The following is a 21088-nucleotide window of genomic DNA, read 5'->3' on the forward strand; positions in this document are numbered from 1 at the left end:
CTACACACCCCAGACTTGCCCTAGGTCATCTCTTGGCCACTTAGACACACTCCTGGAAGACCAGGAGTCTGGAAACAGCACTTACCACTTTCTGTCACAGCGGTAGGAAGGAGGCAGGCTGACCTCTGCATCTTATTTTACCTTGATTACTCCAGTCCACTATCAACCACCTATATTTCCAAAAGCTTATTTCAGAAACCTATGCCTAAATACCACTCCCTACCACCATCTCCACACATGTGCATTATCAGGAGTAAAGACCGACCAGAGACCCCCTTCCTCCCAAATGCCCCAGAACAGCCCATTGCCAACCAATCAGAAATCGACAAATAATATCTCTTTAAAAAACAAACAAAAAAACCTGGGAAGGCTTGAGCCAGCTGGGCTCTCATGACTGGACTGGTGACTCATTCTTTTGTCCCTTGTGTTTCAGAATTTCTTTCTGAGAAATCCCCTTGATCTCATCCCCCTGTTTTCTTCCTTTTCCATTAGGCAGATCAAATGTCTTTCAAAATATCAGCTTCCAACAGGGAGAAAACTGTAGGATGGGGGAGGGGGGATGGTGGCTAAGTTGTGTGTGTTCGTGTGTGTGTGTTCGTGTGTGTGTGTGTGTGTGTGTGTGTGTGTTATAGGTGGGAAACACAATTTGCATCTTTTTTTTTTAAGTTTTATTTACTTATTGTGTATACGGAGGACACCAGATCTCATTCAAGGTGGTTGTGAGCCACCATGTGGTTGCCGGGAATTGAACTCAGGACCTCTGGAAGAACAGTCAGTGCTCTTAACCGCTGAGCCATCGCTCCAGCCCCTCATAATTTGCATCTTAACTCATTATTTACAAACACGAAGTAAAACCTACATCATCATCTTCTTACTAATTCCAGGACTTGAGCCCCCCTATTCCCTCCTCTCCATGAGCCAACCCCCCCCCCCAAAAAGGAGGCTAAAGACATTCAACTGTTGAGAGGTAAAGCAGATAGAATTATCAGAGGTGAAGAGCCCTGTCTACAGCAGGGTACAGGGAAAACAAGGACGAAATTCTTTTTTGCTCCTTGACTTTTAAGGGTTTTCTCCTTGTGGACTGACCTAACCAGCAGCCCAGACCAGTCCTCTTGTTAAGTAGATAAGAAAAGCCCAAACACAAGGCAAGCCTTTCTCATAGCCTGTGAACCAGTGAAGTGGAGTTGAGCTGGAATGCTGGCCAATGATTATTCACTACTGAAGAAACAGAATTGGAATCATCCTGCCCCAGCCAAAATCACTACCAAATAAAACTCCTATGAGACTGATGATGAGTCCTACAAACATCAGGTAAGGATGCTGGGGGCTTTAGAGCCACAAAAATGATCCACAAAGGAGAGGATAGATAGATCTAAGCATGGACAACAAAGAAGATGGTGGGACTTTAGGAAGATGTGGGGGTGGTAAGACTCACGTGAATTGTGTCTCCTAAAGTTCTCACACCTTATTTGTGTGTGTGTATGTGTGTCTGTGTGTGTCTATGTTTGTGTTGGAAAGTGGCACACACATACCACATGTGGAGTTCCAAGACAACTTTGTCTTTCTTGTCCATGTGGGTCATGAGGGTCCAATGCATGTCCTGGGACTTGGCAGCCAGCCACTTTACACACTGAGCCATCTCACCCACTCTGATTATTAACTCATTAGATTATTTATTTTGAGAGGTTGCTTCATATATTTAAGATGGCCTTGAATTCACTGTGTATCCGAGGATGATCTTGAACTTCTGGTCCTCTTGACTTCACCACCAGAATACTTGGACTACAGGGGTGCAAATACATGCATAGATTTTATGTGGTGCTGGGATTGAACCTAGGGCTTTGTGTATGCTTTGCAAGTACTCTGTCAAGTCTCAGTGACATCTAGGCTCAGCGCTGAGTGGTGAAGCCCTTGGTCTTCAAAGGCCCTTCACAAGAAATCAGAGGACTCGGATGGAGCTGCTTGATGCACTGTCCTCAGGAAAAGCAATGTTGACAATGGCTGGGATGTTATCTGAAGAGAGGTTTAAGCTCACAGGAGCTTACTGAGAGTCTGTTACCACCAGGCTCTGCTCAAGGTTCCCAGGATGTTCCTGGTTCTTGTTCTTGGAGGTCACATTCTGCTGTTGCCTGTTGGCTTCCATGACCTCGGATAATTTGCACATGATCTGGCTACAGTCAAGTAAAGTAGGGAATCCATATAATGCCCAGAATCTGGCTGCATGAACTATGAGTGTAAGCTTCTGTTATTAAGTTGCTTCCATCTTGGTGTAGATAATCCTGAAACAGTGCACAAGTGTCTGAAAATGCACATGAGCATTCTGGGCAGCTTCAGATAACATTTTCAGGAAAGGTCGGCATATGGTTTGTGGATTGCATAATAAATAGATGGTTCTCAGACCTTAACTTGAGAAATATTGTTAAAGCATTCCATTAGGGGATAATCCTATTAAATTAGAGAATTTGACAGAAGGGGGATTTGTAAAGGAATGTAATGTTCCGAGGGACGTTAAATGTCTCTAAAAACACTGAATAGATCTGTAATAATAACTCCTTGAATTTGTGAGCCGTCTGTAAAAACACTGAGTGCTTACATGTGCGGTTTTAAAGCCTGCACAATTATCAGGGAATTTTGCTGCCTACTGGAACTGAAGCTTCTCCACCCTCACCCCCACCCTCCACTCCTGGAACAGAGTAATTCCATCAATGCTGTCTTTTGGTGGCTAAACCTAGGCATCTGCCATTTCCCTGGAACCTCCTTTTCCCATAATGGAACAGGGTATAACCCCACAATGACCCTCCTCTGAAGCAAAGGCTTTCTTCAAACACATTGATAATGGGTTTCTGAACTGCGCTTTGCCTGCATTAGAAACATGTTTGCTTAAATACAGCCATGCAGAAGTCTGAATCCCATCTCAGCGTGGTAAGTCCAAATTTCCAGGTGTGGAGACTGGACATGCACACTCTTTACTAGCAGCTCAGATGATTCGTATGTACATTAACAACTAAGGACAATTGCTCTAATGTTTTAGGAAGGCAACTAAAAAGTGTCTGCCCAGTAGGCTGCAGGGTTCATGGCAGATGCATAAAATACAGGTATATTAAAAGAACAGTGTGTGCATGAGAACACTTTTGTGTGTATGTCTGTGTTTGTTTTAGTTTTTAGACAGAGGGTCTTGTTATGTATCCCTGGCTAGCCCAAAACCCCTACCTAGCCCTCAGACTTGAAGCAACCTTCCTGCTTCCGGCTCCTGAGTGCCAGGTTTACAGGTGCAAATCAAGCTACCCAGACGAGTGGAGAATGAAACTCAAAGTCAAAAGACATGCTAAACATGCCCTCTACCACTAAACTGTAGCCCCAAATCCATGGACTTTTTTGAGGTGGGGCTCTCTCTATGAAACCCCAGACTGGCTTCTGGAATGTAATCTTTCTGCCTCAACCTCCCAAGTTTGGAATTATTGGCACACACCACTATACTCCTGCAGTTTTATTTTGTTTTGAGACAGGACCTCATGTATCCAGGTTAGCCTCATATGTAGCTCAGCCTGGGTGAGCAGTGCTGTGGGCCTATAACCCAGGACTTTATGCAAGCACTCTATCAACTGAGATACATCCCAGCCCCCATGCAGCATAGATATTTTGTAACGCTCGAGATTAATGTATTTTTTTTAGTTCATAGTAAAGGAAAATTCAAAATAAAGGCAGATGAACACAAACTGGGGTTCCTTTTGCCTTAAGTTCCATTACGACTGTGTGGCACTGCCAGGGAGCCTGATTTCTCCAGGTCTAGATTGGCATGCTACCTGGCTGCTTCTCGTCCTTCATCCTATCAAAGGCAAAGACTCAGAGAGCAGAACACCCCCCTTCTTATCTGGTGTTGCAGCGAAGAGGGTTGAAACTTGAAAGCCTTATGTCATTAACTTTGACCCACTATTCTTTCCTTTTAAAAGCTAAATTGAGTTTTGTGTCGGTAACTAAACAGATTTTTACCCCAGTGACAGGACTAACTTGCCCAGGACATCCAGGCTCACACAGGAAGCCTTACTCATAGGACTAACACTCAATTTAGTGACTCTCTGCAGCAATCGTGATGGCCAAATCGGCCCCTGTGAGGGGTGTATTCTGCCTTGGATGCAGCTTCTTGACGGGCTCTTCTGGGTGTGTAAAATTTTAAATCCTTTATAAACATCAATGATTGGCATAATTGGTGTAATTATAGGTATCTAAAAGGAGAAAATGTCTGTGTAACGGCTGCCAATGGTTGGTTTCAGGAAACATGCAGTCACTTGTGGAGAGCTGGGCTCAGGGTATAAACACTCGGGTAATATTACTCCCAGAAGGACAAGCTTGAATCTGAGATGGCATAAAGATAGAAGGAAACCTGCCCCCTCCCAAAACACAGAGTCATGTGTGAATCGAAGGGCAGGAGGTACTCAGAGGGTTTCTACATGCATTTAGAGGCTAGAGAACCCTACGAGCTGCTTCTGTCTGGGAGAGACAACAGTGAGGATCTTAAGGGTCTTTTGTCAGGCTTACTTTGTTTTAATTGTTTCAGTAATTATGAGGCCTTCACTAGTAACAGCAAGGATTGGAAAGCCACTGGTAAGCCTCTCTTTTACATGTCTACCTTCTTAAAAACAGGCATGGAAGGCATGTGCAATTTGGGGATTTCTCTACTCTCCAAATACTTGGGTCTATGCTTCTTTCATAAAATATTCTAGTTCCTTGAGAACTAGTCAGTTCTGACAGTAAGACTGGTCTACATACACCTGTGTACCTTGACTCTGTTATGCCCAAGTCGCAAAGATCCCCAGAGACCACCAGGAAGATAGACCCACCAAACTGCAAAAGCAAGGTTTTAATTATTCATCCAACCATGACAGGGACCCTGCCTAGCAAGCTGATGCAGCAGCCTCCAGAGGGAGTGAAGTTCCCTGTCTACTGCTAGATTTTAAAGACAAAATTTACAGGATTACATCAGTAGGTACGGGTTGGTTTCTGATTGGTTGACATTTGGGGACAATTAGGAGAATTTCTCAAAGTCATATTTTGGCATGAAAACCTGTGTATCAATTATTTTCATTGGTCAGTGCTGAGAGGGAACATCCTGTGTTTCCTATGGCATTGTCTTGTTACTTGCAGGTGGCCTGTTGTTCATAGAAACCAATAGTTTTCAGAACTGTATCCTGGAGACTACAGGGAGGCTTTAGTCTCCTCTGGAGTTTCTTTTGTGGCCAAACAGTTCCCAGGAACCAAGTATCTAGGAAGCTGGGGGAGGGGGTCTGGACTTTGTGTTCAGTTTTGGCCCTAGGCTCTGGGAGATCAGAGGTTCTGGAGTTTTCTTGTGTCAGAGGCCTACCTGTCTTTTCTATAGCTTTGGAGCTTATCCTGGCATTTGCTCTGTAGACCAGGCTGGCCTCGAACTCACAGAGATCTGCCTGCCTCTGCCTCGAGAGCACTGGGATTAAAGGCGTGTGTCACCAATGCACAGCTCCACTTCATTTTTGAGATAAGGTTTCTCACTGAGTCTGGAACTCACTAATTTAATTAGCCTAACTGGGCAGTGAGGTCCAGGGATCTTCTTGTCTCCACTTCTCCAGCATAGGAACTACAAGTGTATATCATCAAACTCAGTTTTTGTGTGGATACTGGCGGTCTGAACTTAGGTTCTGGTGCTGATATAGCAAGTGTATCACTGGTTGAGCCATCTCCTGAGCCTGAATTATTGGTAGCATTTCAGGATGTAACATTCCTGAATATTCTGTAATGGTGGGTAGATTTGGTAGTCTCCATCTAGAGAGATGTTTCTTTTTCATCTAAGTTTAAAATCCCATAATCAGTGGCCCCAGGATCATTTAAGGCAGTAGAATTATTTTGTTTGTTTTCATTTTAAAAGTAGGATCTTTTATGCAGAAGAGGTGAAAAAGAGAATGTTCTGGGGGTGTTTTAGGTTAAACCAAGTACATCTGTCTGAAGAATGGAGTAGTGTGTATTGGTTACTGGGATGATTATATAAGAGTGGAATCCTAGCTGGCTATGGTGTGGCATGCCTTTAATTATAGCATTCAGGAGGCAGAGGCAGGCAGAGCTCTGTGAGTTTGAAGCCAGCCTGGTCTACATAGTAAGCCTAGGACAGCCAGAGTTACATGGTGAGAATCTCTCCTGCTGGTGGTGGGCAGGAACTCTTATTTGCAGACATAGTATTCCTAAGTCTGTTACCATGTGGATCTCCCACCAGTAGAACATAGAAAATGGTGTGATCAGGCTGACATTACAGCATGGGAAGAGTATCAGTGAAGTGTACCTAGTATGAGACTATCATTTTTTGGTTCTTTTAGTTATTTAAAAAAATGGGACAGGAGAATAGCTTAGTGGTTAAGAGCACTTATTATTCTTGCAGAGGATCTGGGTCCAATTCCCAGCACTACATGGTGCCTAAAAATCATCTGAAATTCCAGTTCTGGGGGCTCTGATGCCCTCTTTTGGCTCCTTTGGACACTTCATGAAAGTAATGGACAGACAGACATGCAGAGAAAATGGCCATATACATAAAATAAAAATAAACACCTTTTTATTTATTTATTTAGTTAGTTAGTTAGTTTTGTTTTTTCCAGACAGGGTTTCTCTGTGACTTTGGAGGCTGTCCTGGAACTAGCTCTTGTAGACCAGGCCGATCTCGAACTCACAGAGCTCTGCCTGCCTCTGTCTCCCAAGTGCTGGTATTAAAAGCATGTGAAACCACCACCCAGCTAAAAAACAGTTTTTTAATTAAAAAAATAAAAACTCTTACCCTGATTCAATTTTTACTAACACACACATTCACACTCACTCATACACGAGAGAGTCAGAGAGAGAGAGAGAGAGAGAGAGAGAGAGAGAGAGAGAGAGAGAGAGAGAGAGAGAATCTGCTTTCAAATGTGACTGTCCTTCAAAGTCAATTTCAGCAACTTTGAGTGGGAAGGCATCTCTCACCCGGCTACAAAGCTTAACTTCTCCATTGTGTTTCCGGAAGGCAAGGAGGGGCAGACAGCACAGATATCTCTCTACTTAATTCACTTCTGGCTGTCACTGTGGATTGACTAAACAGACACCTACTGGCCACTGATATGTGCTCTTCCCAAGTCACTTGTCTAGAGGGTTCTGAAAGCTTCATTCTTTCTCAGAAGACTCTAATTTCTTCTCCCTGAATAACTCCTCCACAGCCTTCCTGTTCCTTAGATTTCCACAAAAGCACTCTTGACCCACTGAGACTTACATCCTTGTTGTGCTGAACAGCTAAAGGCAGTCTACAAGCCCCTTTTAACCCACTTCCCCTTCCCCAACTCTCCAGCAGAGAAACTCAACTTCCTGAGCGGATGACTGGCTATGAGCCCAGGCACCTCTTCTCCTAGATGCCCCATCTCTACAAACTGCTTGCTCGTTTGTGGATTCCCGTCAGACTCTCCTATCAGTTGGCATTAGCACAGGGCTGGGGGCTCATTTCCCTCCCCTCGTCTAGTCCTAGGCTTACTTGAGCTGGGGAAGGATTAACAAAGCCAGTACTGATTGTGGTTGGAAGTGTCCTAAATGATCTAGTACAATGTTCATCCCTAAGCATTGACAACTCTTGTTCGAATGTGGTATACTTATTCCTGCTGTTTATCTCAAGATCTTAGGGCTAAAAGTAGGGCTGGAGGAGAAAGGGTTCATCGCACAAAGACAGAACTACTGTGTCTGAAGATGGCACTATGGGCCGCACAAGAGGAAGCAAGGGTGCCTCAGAGACTCAGGTTTGCCTGTCCTTTGTGTGTGGAGACCAAAGAAAGAATGAAAACACGGTGGGGCCATTATACTCTAAAGGCAAAGTCAGTAATGAGGGATGGGAAAGTGAAGAGTGTATGCAATTGATTAGTGGGTAGACACTCATGGTTGTTCCGGAAGTGGGCAGGAAATCCAATCCAGAACAAGCTAGTCCTTTGCCAGGCAAGTGATGGATTGTCTCACTGGTCATGCACACCTGTCTGTCTTAACTGAGGCCCTGAGGGTAAACGTGGAAGAAGTCAAGACGTATATAAAAAACTAAGAAAATACCTAGGCAGCAGTGTCTGCATTCTTGATGCTAAGTCAATAGCTGTTCAATGTACTGACAACAACTTCCTGGACCTCGAAAGCTGTTTCCCCAGGAGCCCTGCGACATCTCTATTCCTATACTTGTTATTTCCTTACAAGAAAGCCCTGTGATTCCAGGCGATTGAAGCAAATCTCTGCCTTGAAATCACAGAACCTAGTAAAAGTGAAGCCATTGATGCAGAAATGAGAATCAGCCTGGTGAGTTGTAATGGAAGAAGAAAAAAGATCCAAGCGTGTGGATTTCTGTCCTCAGATCCATTCATTTTGATAGTATTGAAATCCCGATTCTTTGTCTCCAGGCTAGTAGCAAAGCTATTTCTATAGTCATTCTTCTTTTTGATTCGCATATGCCATCATACACTCAATAGAAATATCCCCAGCATGCTTTGTAGATACCTTGACTTGCATGCTGGAAGATTTGCCTCATTTTCTCTGGGTGATAAAATAATTGTCTCTGGGCCTAGAGAAGAGGCTCAGTTGGGAGAGTGTTTGCCTGGGTTTGATCTCCCGTACTAGCAGGGCATGGGGGCTAATGTCTGTTATCTCAGCACTGGGGAGGTAGAGGCAGCATTTGGCTGCATAGCAAATTCAAGTTCTAGATTAGCCTGGGTTATACAAGACCCTGTTAAAAGCCAGGTGGTGGTGGTACACACCTTTAATACCAGCACCCGAGAGGCAGAAGCAGGTGAATCTCTGTGAGTTTGAGACCAGCCTGGTCTACAAGAGCTAGTTCCAGGACATCCTCCAAAGCCATAGAGAAACCCTGTCTCGAAATAAAACAAAACAAAAAAGACCCTATTAAAACAACTAATCAAGTATTTCCAAGTTTGCTTTAATTTTTTTCTTTTTGGCGATAGGGTTTCACTGTCTGTTCCAGAACTCTCTTTGTAGACCAGGCTAGCCTCAAACTCACAGAGATCCACCCGCCTCTGCCTCCCGAGTGCTGGGATCAAAGGAGTGTGCCACTCTCCCACCCCCACCCCAGATTTTTTTGATTGGTTTAACTTTTAACCTTAGGTCGTTGAGACACAGCTCTCATTTCTCCTCAACATGCATCTCACACCTGGCAATCTTTGGAGTGTGAAGGTGATCCAAAACCTACATGTATAGTTCTGAGATCCAGCAACTCTCTACTTCTGGTAGCTGAAGAGAAAAGATTACTGTACCTTTAATCTCAGCATATGGGAGGTAGAGGCAGGAGAATCTCTGAGTTCGAGACCAGCCTGGTAAACAGAGTTCTAGGATGGCTAGGGCTATACAAAGAAAGAAAACCCTGTTTTGCAAAACAAAAGAAAACAACAACAACAACAAAAAAATCAGTTCAAAATGATTTCATTGTAACAGAAAGAGGAAATCTTTTTAGCTAGTGTTTCTTTAATTTACTTATCTATCTTATGTCTGTTTATGGGAAACCCATCAGTATCTTACTTATTTATTATTTTTTTCTGAGTTATAGCTATCCTGAAACTTACTGTGCAGACCAGGCTGGCCTTGAACTCACAGAGTTCTCTGCCTGCTTCTGCCTCCCAAATTCTGGGATAAAAGGTATGCACCACTATACCTGGCTTGAAGTCTCCTTATTGGTATATAAATTGGATAAAATTATGGGTATGGAGACATTTCCCCACACGCTGCTATTTTGATAATGCTCACTTCTAATTATTCTCTTTGCTCTTCCCTCACTTTTTTCTTCCTCAGCCTTGAAAATCATGAGTTGTTTTTTACTTACCTGTGTATTTTGGTGTGTGTGCCATGTGTGTGCATGTGTTGGCAGAGGCTCAAAGAGCACTGCCTTTGGCCTGGAGTTAACTGGAGTAGCTGTGGCGTTGTGAGGGACACAATGTGGTGTTGGGAACAGAACTCAGGTCTCTGAAAGGGCAGCAACTGCTTTTTAGGTCTTCTTTTTTAGTTTTTTAAAACAAGCTCTTGTACAGGCTAGCTAAGCCTCAAATTTACCCTGTAGCAGAGGCTGGCCTTGAACTCAAGCTTCCTGCCTCTGTGTCCTGAGTGCTAGGGTTTCAGACATGTGTCACCATCCGTACCCAGCCACCCTTAGTGTCATAAAAGATACTATTTGGGACTAATCTTTGGCTAAACTATTTGAGAAATGCGGATGACTTCCACAGCTTCAGCCCCATACCTCATTTCCTAAGTTTCCTGCATGTTCCTCCACAACATCAAGCCAAAACTACCAGTTACCCCAAAATGTACTGAGTAGGGGCTGGGTTGAGGACAGCCTTCTGGTCCTTCTGTCTGGGGGAGGAACAATATGCTGTGTGTTCTGAGACTACAGCCCCACAACTTCCCAGGAACTTTAGATAAATTATTCAAAGTCTGTGTTCTCCAGGGAATGGCAAACAGGAGAGATAAAAGGCCCACATAGGGAGTGTGGGAACTGGGAGGGAGAAAGCGGAGACACATAACCTGAAGATGAAGAGTGGCAGAAAACTATTTTCACAGGTTTTAGGTGCCAGAGCTGAGGGAGTTAGGACAGTCACTGGTAAGAAGGTGACAATTAACTACATGGATGGCAGGAGCTCATTGGCCGGTAAGCAGGGACTGGCTGCTTAGCTCTTTTAAAAGCAAGTGCTTGCACCACACATGGGCATCATCCCCACACACTGACCATTCACTACAGAAGGAGCCTGCTAAAGCCAACAGACAAGGCTTTCATTTCCCTCCCTCCAAACTGCACCCTGCACCAGGAAATAGCACATTCATTGTACTGGAAACAACTAAAGAGGCCAAGTGGGCTAAGTAAATGATTTTTCATTTGTTTCTTCTGTCCTGATCTTTAAAATATAAAACCCAAAACCCTCAAATAGGGTGTCATTTGAGTGCCTTAGGGGCAATGCAAAGTAACTTGGTGTTATTGGTGTATACGAGTTGCAACTTTGGCCTTTACCAAAACATCTGCAGGTTGAAGGCAGGCCCCTGCCGAGAAGCTCATGCCACCACTTGGCTTGTGCCTGGCATGCTTGGCAGGACTCCATAAACAAATTGTCTTGAATTGAAACTGTCAGAAGAAAAGAAAAGGAGCTAAATTTATTATCACTCATGCTTAAGACATCTACACATAGAGGTAGATCATCATAACTAAGGCATAAACCAGACTGCAGAGGGTCCAACAGCCCCCTGGGAAATACCGTTTGGTGATGTGAGGGTTTCTTCTTCTTCTTTTTAACATTGAGCAGGAAAACAACCCATGCAGGAAACCATAAAACCCTTCAAGTTAACTGTAGCAACGGTCAATCTCATTAGGATAGAATAGGTGGCCTACAGCCTCTGCATGAAGGCACTCTGAATAACTTGCAGCTTTTACACTGGCCCCGGTCTCTTGGATGCCAGAGAAGAAGGTTCACTGATATTTAGATCATTTGTATTCTCTTCTGCCTTGCTGACTTCTGAAATTAAGTTCATGCATTCATATTTTAAAGCACATTTGTGGAACTAGAATGTACACACACACACACACAAACACACACACATACACACTCCTTTTTGTTTTGAGACAGATTCTCACATAGCCTGGCTGGCCTTGAACTTCTGATCCTCCTGCTCCTACTACTTCCCTAATGCTGACACGCACCACCTGGTCTGACTTATGTGATAGTGGGAAGCCAATCCAGGGCCTTTACGAGCAGTTAACAACTGAGCTATGGTCCTAGCCTTGTCCTCAAGTCATTCCAATATTGAGGGTTTGTGTAGCAGGCAGCATGTTTATTGTTATTTAGTGCTGTCTGCTTTCTGTATAGCTGGCACTGTGGTCAGCTTGCACAGGCTCTACCTTTTTATAATAAGCCACAAGGTAAAGAGCTGGTATTTAATGAGCACAGAATGCAGCCAGGCATTGCTGCGTGTGCTCCACATATGGGATCATATTCAATTCTCACAACAGCTTTATCTATCAGGTAGCCTTCTACTTAATGATTTAGAACCAAGGCTTAAACGGGCTAAGAAACTTGACCACAGTCCTCAGCTAGCTGACCTCAGAGCCAGTACTCAAACCCAGATTTTCACTAAGTCCAACGCCACTTGCCACAGACAGTACAAAATGCAAATATATTTTGGAAGCTTGAAGTCCTCATAGAAACAATGTAAATAAAAAGCCAACAAATAATAATATGTTTTTATTTGCAAAAAAGAACTCACTGGAAAGTAAATATGGAGAGACAAGCTTTCAAGGGTTAGTCCTGCTCCCCCACAAAGTTTTTACTTTTGAGGAGGCTTCTACCTAGATAGGCCTGGCTGTCCTGGAACTAATTATGTAGACCAGATTGACTTCGAACTCATAGAGATTCACTTGCCTCTGCCTCTCCAGGGCTGGGATTAAAGGCCTGCACCAGCATACCCAGTTTATGGTGAAGGCTTGATGCCCTGCTAATGGGGTTGTGAAGACACTACGGCCATTTTGTGCAGGGTCTTGACAAGCTGTGTGTGAACTGAGCACCTCACCCTGGACAAAGGGTAATAGTGAGGATTAGCGCAGTCTGAAATGCTACACAGATGTCAAAAGACATTGCACCACCTACACAAGCTACTCACCCCAGCTTTCAAGTGGTGGGCAGGGTGAAAAACTAGTTGTATTTTCAGATCTTCTTCTAGTATGAATCGGAGGGGCTAGAGTGTTAGTGATCTGGTAAGGGCCAGACGTGTATTTATAGCACTGGGGACAGGGCTATAAAGCACAACCCTCCAGGAAAGCTGGAGAGATGGCTCAGCAGTTAAGACTACTTCCTGTTCTTCCAGAGAACCGGAACTTAGTTCCCAGTATGGAGTTGAGTGGCATACTGTCTGTGACCCCAGCTCCTGAGAACCTCTCTGTTGTGAGGCCCCTTGCATGCACATGAGCACATTCCACACAAATGCATCAGTAAGATGAATCTTAAGAAAAAAAAACTCAAAACACCCAGAAAAAGAAAATAAGCATAGGAAACTCCACCCTGCGAAATCTAACTTGGTGATACAGATTTAGGTTCTTAGTTTTTCCAGTTTTTTTTTCTTTTTATTTTAGGATAGCACCACCATGTCTTGCTTTCCAAACACTTCTGTGTCATCCCTTAGTGGTCTAAGATCCATGATGATCTTGCCACACCTTTAATCCTAACTCTTTTGAGGTAAAGACAGGTGGACCCCTGAGTTCAAGAGAGAGTTCCTGGACAGCTAGGGCTACATAAACAAACCCTGCCCGGAAAAACCAACCAACCAACCAACCAACCAACCAACCAACGGTTATGATGAAGCCTTCTGACCCTACACCCTATATGCTAGATAAACTGAGTCACTGACCTTCCAACCTTGCTCTTTCAGCTGTGTCAGCAGAAACCCAAGGCCTCTGCAGGGACTCAGTCCACCCGCTAAGCTGGAAGGCTGACATACATCTATCTATCTATCTATCTATCTATCTATCTATCTATCTATCTATCTATTTTCTTGGCACTTCAGGGGATTTGGCTAGGAGCTGACATGGTGACAAGTGTCACTGATCCACATTGCTGATTGAGTGCAGGGCCTGAAGCAGTGTCTTAAAAACAGAAGAAAGCTCACCAGGGCTCACTCTTTTCTTGCAAGCAATATCATCTCGAAGGCACAGTAAATTGGTTTTCTAGGTCTAGTTTGCCTTGCACAGTCTGGTATGTAGGTATCCTTTCTGAATGCAAGGTTAGAAAAGTTTTCCATTTGCTGCACCCCCTGCTAGGAGGCACAAGGTCCTCTCACTTTAAAAAGTGCAGTGTACCACAATCCCTTGTTTGCTTCAGGGTTTTGGGAAAGCAGCCCCAGGCCTTACCCATGCTTGTCAAGTGCTCCACCCCACTTACACCCTGGGCCTTAGGATTCTTAAAGAAAATATTTAGGGAGAGGAGCTGGGGAATGGTCCAGTGGTTAAGCACATGGGCTGCTCTTGAAGAGGAACTGGGTTCAATTCCCAGCACCCACATGGCAACTTATCAACTGTCTATAACTCCAATTCCAAGGGATCCAACACCCTCACATAGTGTTTTAGGCAAACACCATAAAATGAAAATAAATTATTTTTAAAAAAAATGTTTGAAAGCATCTGCTCTTCAATGTAAAATCAAGGGGAAAACAAGCAAGGTTGTTACAGAAAAGCCTATAAAAAGACAAACATTCAAAAAATATATTCATTTATATTAGGGTTTGGATGTTCTGGGTCTAAAGGGATGGGGAAAAAAAAAAGAACAAAACCCTAATCAGTCCTATTATCTTCACCACAATGATCAAACATTAAACTTAAGCATATTAAAAACCATCTTTTAAAAGATCTTTTAAAAAAAGATAAAAACTTAAGAGTACCATGGTGTTGCAGGGTCCCTGTGTGAGGTAAAATGGCATTTTAGGATCTATAACTAATAGTCGAGTGCTTGCCTAGCACCCACAAGGGCCTGGGTTTAATCCCCAGCATCACACACACCCACACTCACACAAAAAGGTCTTACCACTCCAGAACATCCAGTGAATTAAAGCTGAATATATAGACGCTTATGTGAGAAGCTCCCCCTAAGAGAGGAGTGATACTGAAACAATATTAGCATTTTAGGAGGGTGGTTGCTTTTTACAATCTTTAGTCTTTGAAAGCTGCATGCCTGTGTGCAGTGCATTTTGATCACAGCCACCTCCCAGCAAATGTTTTTTTTTTTTACTGTGCAAAAATGCTTGCAGTGCTGGTCTCCAGAAGTCTTTCCGCTGTGATCCCAGGATGCAGGGCCCTTGCCTGCAATCCACAGAATGAGGGGATTACTTCCAAATGCTGCTTGTTAACCCTTTCTGTCCAGGGCTGGAAAAAACTAGGAAATGCAAAAACACATTTTTAAGGAGGAGCGTTTGGAAGGGGAAGGGGACTTCTGTTTGCCCATGGAAACTGTTGATCTCTAAAATAAACAAATACTGACGGGGCCTTCAGGCTTTGTCTGTGCATGCAGCTCTCACTATTCATGTGTCTCTATATACATAGTCTCCTACTTGAGGTCCTCTTCCAAGTGAGAGGAGGTAGGCTGTATTTCACTTAAGGCGACACCCATGCTGGGCGTGGCCCAAGATGGAGGGTTTAGGGCCACATTAACTCTTATTGTTCTGGAAACAGGTCTCAAGTAGTTTAGTCTGGCCTTGAACTCACGATTCTTCAGCCTGGCCAGTCCCTTGAGTGCTTGGATTATGGGCTTGTATCACCACACCCTACCAACCTCTGCATTTGTGGGGAGAAACCCTACCCCCAAAAGCTAACAAAACAAGCCTAAGTATTTTTTCTTTTCCATCTTGTAACTGGCAAAGGCTTTCTCCTCAAGACCTAATAATTTAACAGACCGATTTGTTCCTGTGTGGAAAACAAATCTTGATGTGTAAAGGAGATGGCAGCTTCAGCAACAACAAAGCAAAAATAAATTTAAAAAGCCCAGCCAGCTAGGGTGAGCTCAGAAGCCCGCCCCTCCCCCTCCTTGAAATTTCCAGACAAAGGGTGCTTGCTGATGTGTTGTAGAGGCCGAGAATTCCTCGAAGGAAGCCGTGCAGAGGGTTGACACACACGTGGCTGACGCCATCACCCGGGGTCAGGCCTGCCAAATCTGGCCAAGAGGAACTTAGTATTTGTCAATAGCGGGCTCTTCCCAGAGAAGTCACTAGCTCCAAAACCACTGCAGACCAGCAGGCCACAGCCACAGGCAGGGCTCTGGGCACAATCTCAGGCATAAGAATGACAAAAGTCAAGATGTAGGGTTCAGTTCCAGCTGATTTTATTTCCTTCTCAAAAAAAGTTATTTACAGAAGGTAAATAGCAACAACCTGACAGGCAGTGATGGACAGAATTAGCTGGCATGATTTTTTTTTAATTTTCCTTTTCTTTTCTCTTCCCCCAAACATTGCTTTTTTTTTTCTTTTGTGGCCTTGAATTTAAAGACAAATATTCTACACGGCATATTGCACAGGATGGATGGCAAAAAAAAACAAAAAAAAAACCAAAAAAAGTTTAAAAACAAAAACCCTTAACGGAACTGCCTCTTAAAAGGCAGGCGTCCTCGTGCCTGTCATGTTATATTAAACATACATACACACAATCTTTTTGCTTATTATAATACAGACTTAAATGTACAAAGATGTTTTCCACTTTTTTTCAATCTTTAAACACAACAGCTATAAACCTGAACACATATGCTATCACCATGCCATAAGACTAAAACAATTATATTTAGCGACAAGTAGAAAGGATTAAATAGTCAAATACAAGAATGAAAACGCAGTACATAGTGTCGCGAACTCAAATCGGCATTTAGATAGATCCAGTGGTTTAAACGGCACGTTTTTGCTTATAAAAAAAGTGCAAAAAAGATGTGGTTTACGAGTTAAAGCTACAGAATCCCTTTTTTGCTGTGAATGCCCCAGTTTTAAAGCCTCTGGACAGAACAGCAATTCGTTTTAAAAAATCTGTTTTTCTTAAAGCATTATGGGCTGGGCTGAACTCTCCTCCCCATTTCATAAGCCTGGGGGATGGAAAGGTGGAAACTGGTGGCAGGTTAGGGATACTGTCACTTTAAGAAGCCTGCAGATTGAAGTGTAAACATGGAGAAACCAGGGGCTGATTTTTCAAACTGTGTGAGATATTAACCAGCCACCCTATTATAAAAATCAGGAAATCCAAACAGCGATTTACACCGATTAACACCCCCTTTATATATTTTTTACAAAAATACACTGAGAAAATAATCAAACGTTTTCATCTCTCTTGTCTTTTTTGTTTTTTAAAAGTGTCAAAAGTCTACATTTAAATATAAAAAATTAAAAGTTAAAACTCTAGCCCTTCAGTGAAGGAGACATAAAATGGCGTGGGTAACAACACTAGAAAAAGAAAATAAAATGAAGATAAAAATAAAGAAATGAGGTCAAAAGACAAGAAAGCAAAAGAAAGGGGAAAAAAGGGACAAAATAAGAAAACTGTTTGGCCAGTATAAATACGTCCACATATAAAATGGCATCTGATTACATTTACAAGGGAAAAAAAAAAAGATGGAGCGTCCGTGAGGGGGTAAAAATAAACGGGTCTTCTCAATTACACCTATAAGGAATAAACACACACGGAGAAAAAATTTGGTCCTGAATTGTGTTTTTTCAAAAGTCCAGCACAGATTTGAGTTGCGTTTGAATCCTTTGAAAGAGTTAAGAATGAAAAGGAGCTGGTGATCGGTTCGTTGTAGGAATCAAACATAGCGCCATCTATCTGCTTTTTATATTATCCTACACTATTTTAAAAACTGCTCAACAGTCTTATACAGAAATCTTCAAAAGATAGACAGGATAACATGCTATATTAACCCCACCAGTGAAATAACTCAACACCATCACGATTCCCATTAAGAGAAGAAAAAAATCTTTCCCCCCCGAAACCACTCCGCGGCCCCTAGACCACATCCCACAGTCTCCTATCCTCCCGCCGGCTCTGGGTAGCCTCACCTCTGATTTTTTTTTTTAATTCTTTATTTTTGCACAGACCCCAGACGGAGGCCCGGGGACCCCAACACCCTTTGCGCTCCGGGTCCTTCTGAGTCCCCAACCAGGCGGCTGTGGCTTCTACCAGGTCCCCATGTTCATTTCCGAGGCTGGCCTGCTGCTCTCCCTGCACATCTCTGGAGGCAGGGACAAGAAAGAAAAAAAAAAAATCCCAACCCGGGACTTCGCCAGCGTGGAGTCTCGCCATGCCAATGCTCCCCCCAAGCCCAACACAAACGCCATGGACAAACGCATCACCCCGGAGCCTTCTGTCTTCATTGCAAAAAAAGAAAATGAAAAAAGAAAAAAAAATACAAAGAAGGGGTGGGAAAGAGAGGGGGCGCGCTGGGTTTCCCCCCTCCTCTCTTGACCAAGAGGCAAAATAAAAATCAAACAAGAAATCACCAAGGTGGTGAAGCGAGAGGGGGCAAGATTCCTTCGGTCTCTAGAAGCTTAGCTCGGCTTCTTTTCTTGCTGGGGGTGCAACCAAGTCCGGAAGCTCGTTGGAAAGGGAGGGGGGAGTCTCTTCAAGCAAAAATGGGGAGGAAACTCTTAGTAGCTTTTTTAGCCACCAACAACATCAATAACAATAAAAGGTCGCCCCCGTCTACTCTCCGCCTCCTCGGAGTCCCCAGCCCTGGGAGTGGGGGATGGGAGCGCGGGTCCATTACGCCCCCGCGCTCCTTCTCCAACGACGGGACGTGGTCGAGGCCAGCCCTGCTCAATTTTTCTTCCTTTTCTTTTCCCCTTTCTCCTTCCACTCTCCATCTGTTCTTTTTCCTCTTTTTTCTTTCTTTTTTAATTTTTTTTTTGTTTTGCTTTTGTTTTCCTCTCCTGCCTTTTGGCCCTCCGCCCCGGCCTGCGCTCCCCTCAGTAGGTGAAGACCAGGTTGGAGATGCTGGACTCCAGCCAATCTCCCGAGATCATCTCGCTCACCTCGGGTGTGCAATAGTCTGGGAACTCGAAGTGGGAGCCTGAGCCGGGTTCGAAGTTAAAATCCAGGTCCCGATCGAGCGCCGACGAGGAGCTGAAACTGCCCAGGGACATGCTCTCAAAGTTTGAACTGGGGTTCAGGTCGAGCAGGTCGTCTTCGAACTCGTCGTCGGACGACGAGGAGCCAGAGGAGGACGACGACGAGGAGAGCGACGAGGATGCGTGCGAGGGCGCGCTGGACGGGGCGGGCGAGGCTGCGCGCAGGCTGGCGTAGCCGCGGTGGTCAGCAGGCGAGCGACCGGCGGCGGGCGATGATGCTGCACTGCTGCGGCCGCTCAGGCTCCGGCCATCAGGCGAGCATCCCGGGCCTCCATCCTCGTACAGCCCAAGCGGGTCGCTGGGGTCGGCGCCTGCTCCCAGGCCTCCGACGGGGGACGCCGAAGCGCCTAGGCTCCCGAACAAGTAGACGCGCTTCACTTTCTTGTCGGCCGGGTGCTTGGCAGGGGTGGCCAGCGTGCTGGTCGAAGAGGAGGAGGTGGCCGGGGTGGCCGCGCTGGGAGTCCGCACCTTGTAGACTGCGGCGGGCTCGCCCAGGGGCAGCAGGGCGGCCTGCTCCGGAGAGAACGATGCAGCCGCCTTGCCGCCGCCCGCCGGGACGAGTTTGGCGTGGGGCTTGCCGACCGTGCTGCCCGCCACCTTGGGGCCGCAGCTCTTCTTGGGCGCGGGCTTAGAGCTACCGCCCGCGCCACCCCCCGCGTGGCCGCTTCCCGCGTGGCCGCTGCCGCCTGCGACCTTGTCGCCCTTCTCCCCGGGTTTGGCTGCGGCCGCGGATCCCGCGCTTGCGTTGCCCGACTTCACCTTCTTCCGCGGTCGGTACTTGTAGTCAGGGTAGTCAGCCATGTGCTTGAGGCGCAGCCGCTCCGCCTCCTGGATGAACGGGATCTTGTCGCTGTCCTTGAGCAGCTTCCAGCGTTTGCCCAGCCGCTTGGAGATCTCGGCGTTGTGCATGTCGGGCGACTGCTCCATAATCTTGCGCCTCTCGATCTGCGACCACACCATAAAGGCGTTCATGGGTCGCTTGATGTGGCCACTGGGCGTCTTGCACCAGCTGGGGTCGTCCGCTTTGCCGCCCGTGGACGCGGTGGAGCCGGGCGTCGGGGAGGACGCGATGCCCAGCTCCAGGCCCGCGCCTGAGTCCGAGCTCTCCCCGGCCAGCAGCGCCTCCGTGTTCTCCGCGTTGTTAGTCTGCTGTACCATGGCCCCGGCTCGCCGGGCGCCCACGCGCGCTCACACGCTCGCGGCGCGGTCGCCGGGCCCTGCGGGCTCCCCGGGGCGGAGACCAGGGTCCCCCGAGCGGCGCACGGGCCAGGGGCAGCCGCCTCCCGCCGCCGACCTAGAGTCCCCGCGGCCCTCCGTCCTCCCTCACCGATGCAGTGCTCCCTGCGGGCGCTGAGGCTGGAGCCGGCCGCGGCTAGGAGTTTCTCCAAACGTTGATGGCCCGAGTGTCTTCCAAATGCAAGTTTCTCGCCGCCTTCGGGGCAAGTCTTTCCCCCCCTTCCCTGAAGCAGTCGATTGCAGTTCACAAGAGCTCGCGGTAGCTCAGGAAAGCGACATCGTCTCTAGCGCCTAAGTCCCTTTCCTGCAGTGCAAAGCCAAAGCGACTCTGGCTCCGGGACTCTCTGTGGGCGGAATCGGCGCTGAGGAGTTGGTGCAATTATTTTGTTGCAAGGTAGGAAGCCAAGAAGCTTGCATGCAACAGACCGGCATGAATAAATGTATGTTTCTCCCTCCCTCTTGCAAGAAGGGGAGCTGGTTACCGGCAGAGTTCTCCCACTGCAGACTCTCTAAGAAAGAGCGTGCAAGAACTGGAAACCGGGAGGGAGACGGTCCTCTTCCCCTCACTCTGTTTCTCTGGCTGCAGCTTAGAGCAGACCCCAATTCCGCCTCGCGCTTCTTTATCCTTTCGCAGACAGCCAATCAGCCGCTGTAACTAACGCTTCCTCGTGCCAAGCCCCTCCCCTGTCCTTCCCATTGGCTTGGAACCCGATGCAATAATAATCTCCGCGTGCAATGAGAAGCTCCAAATCTGACCTCATTCCAATTTACAGAGCAAACTTTTTAAAAGGGCTAGAAGTACAGCTGAGATTTCTGCTGCCTCTCCCCCCCCCCCTTTTGCTGGGCGCGCGCGCGCGTGTGCCTGTGTGCCTGTGTGTGTGTGTGTGCGCGCACGCGCGCGCGTGTGTGTGTGAAGAGGATGTTAATGCACGAAGTTATTAAGGGGAGAGACGGAAATGTATTCTAGCCATTATGTTAGATAACAAGGGGCTTGGAGGGGGGGGTAAGGGTGAAATACTGTAAATGGAAGCTTTCTGCTTAAAAGCCGGGTGATTATTTTTATTAGTTCTTTTCAGCGCAGGAATAAAGAAACAGCCTTTGGTGCAAAATCTCTTTTCTCAGCTCCTTCTTAAAGCTAGAGATGTAAGTGGGGGGGGGGGCCACAACAATAAATCAATGGATATTGAAAACCATTAAGAAAGTGGTACCTAGACAC

At 45.9% G+C, this 21088-nt stretch overlaps 1 protein-coding gene and 1 pseudogene across 1 annotated transcript; both read right to left on the reverse strand.

Moving 5' to 3' along the window:
* Window positions 1–2143, reverse strand: part of LOC101844349 — a 35928-nt pseudogene extending 33785 nt beyond the window's left edge.
* A 13692-nt stretch (window positions 2144–15835) lies between these two features.
* Window positions 15836–20682, reverse strand: Sox4 (SRY-box transcription factor 4). Its single transcript, XM_005066431.4, has one exon. It carries the CDS (start codon window positions 19792–19794, stop codon window positions 18475–18477), a length of 1320 nt encoding a protein of 439 aa, XP_005066488.1. The 5' UTR covers window positions 19795–20682; the 3' UTR covers window positions 15836–18474.
* Window positions 20683–21088: the final 406 nt, after the last annotated feature.

The sequence above is a fragment of the Mesocricetus auratus genome, unplaced genomic scaffold (assembly GCF_017639785.1).
Source record: "Mesocricetus auratus isolate SY011 unplaced genomic scaffold, BCM_Maur_2.0 Super-Scaffold_100013, whole genome shotgun sequence".
Lineage (NCBI taxonomy): Eukaryota > Metazoa > Chordata > Mammalia > Rodentia > Cricetidae > Mesocricetus > Mesocricetus auratus.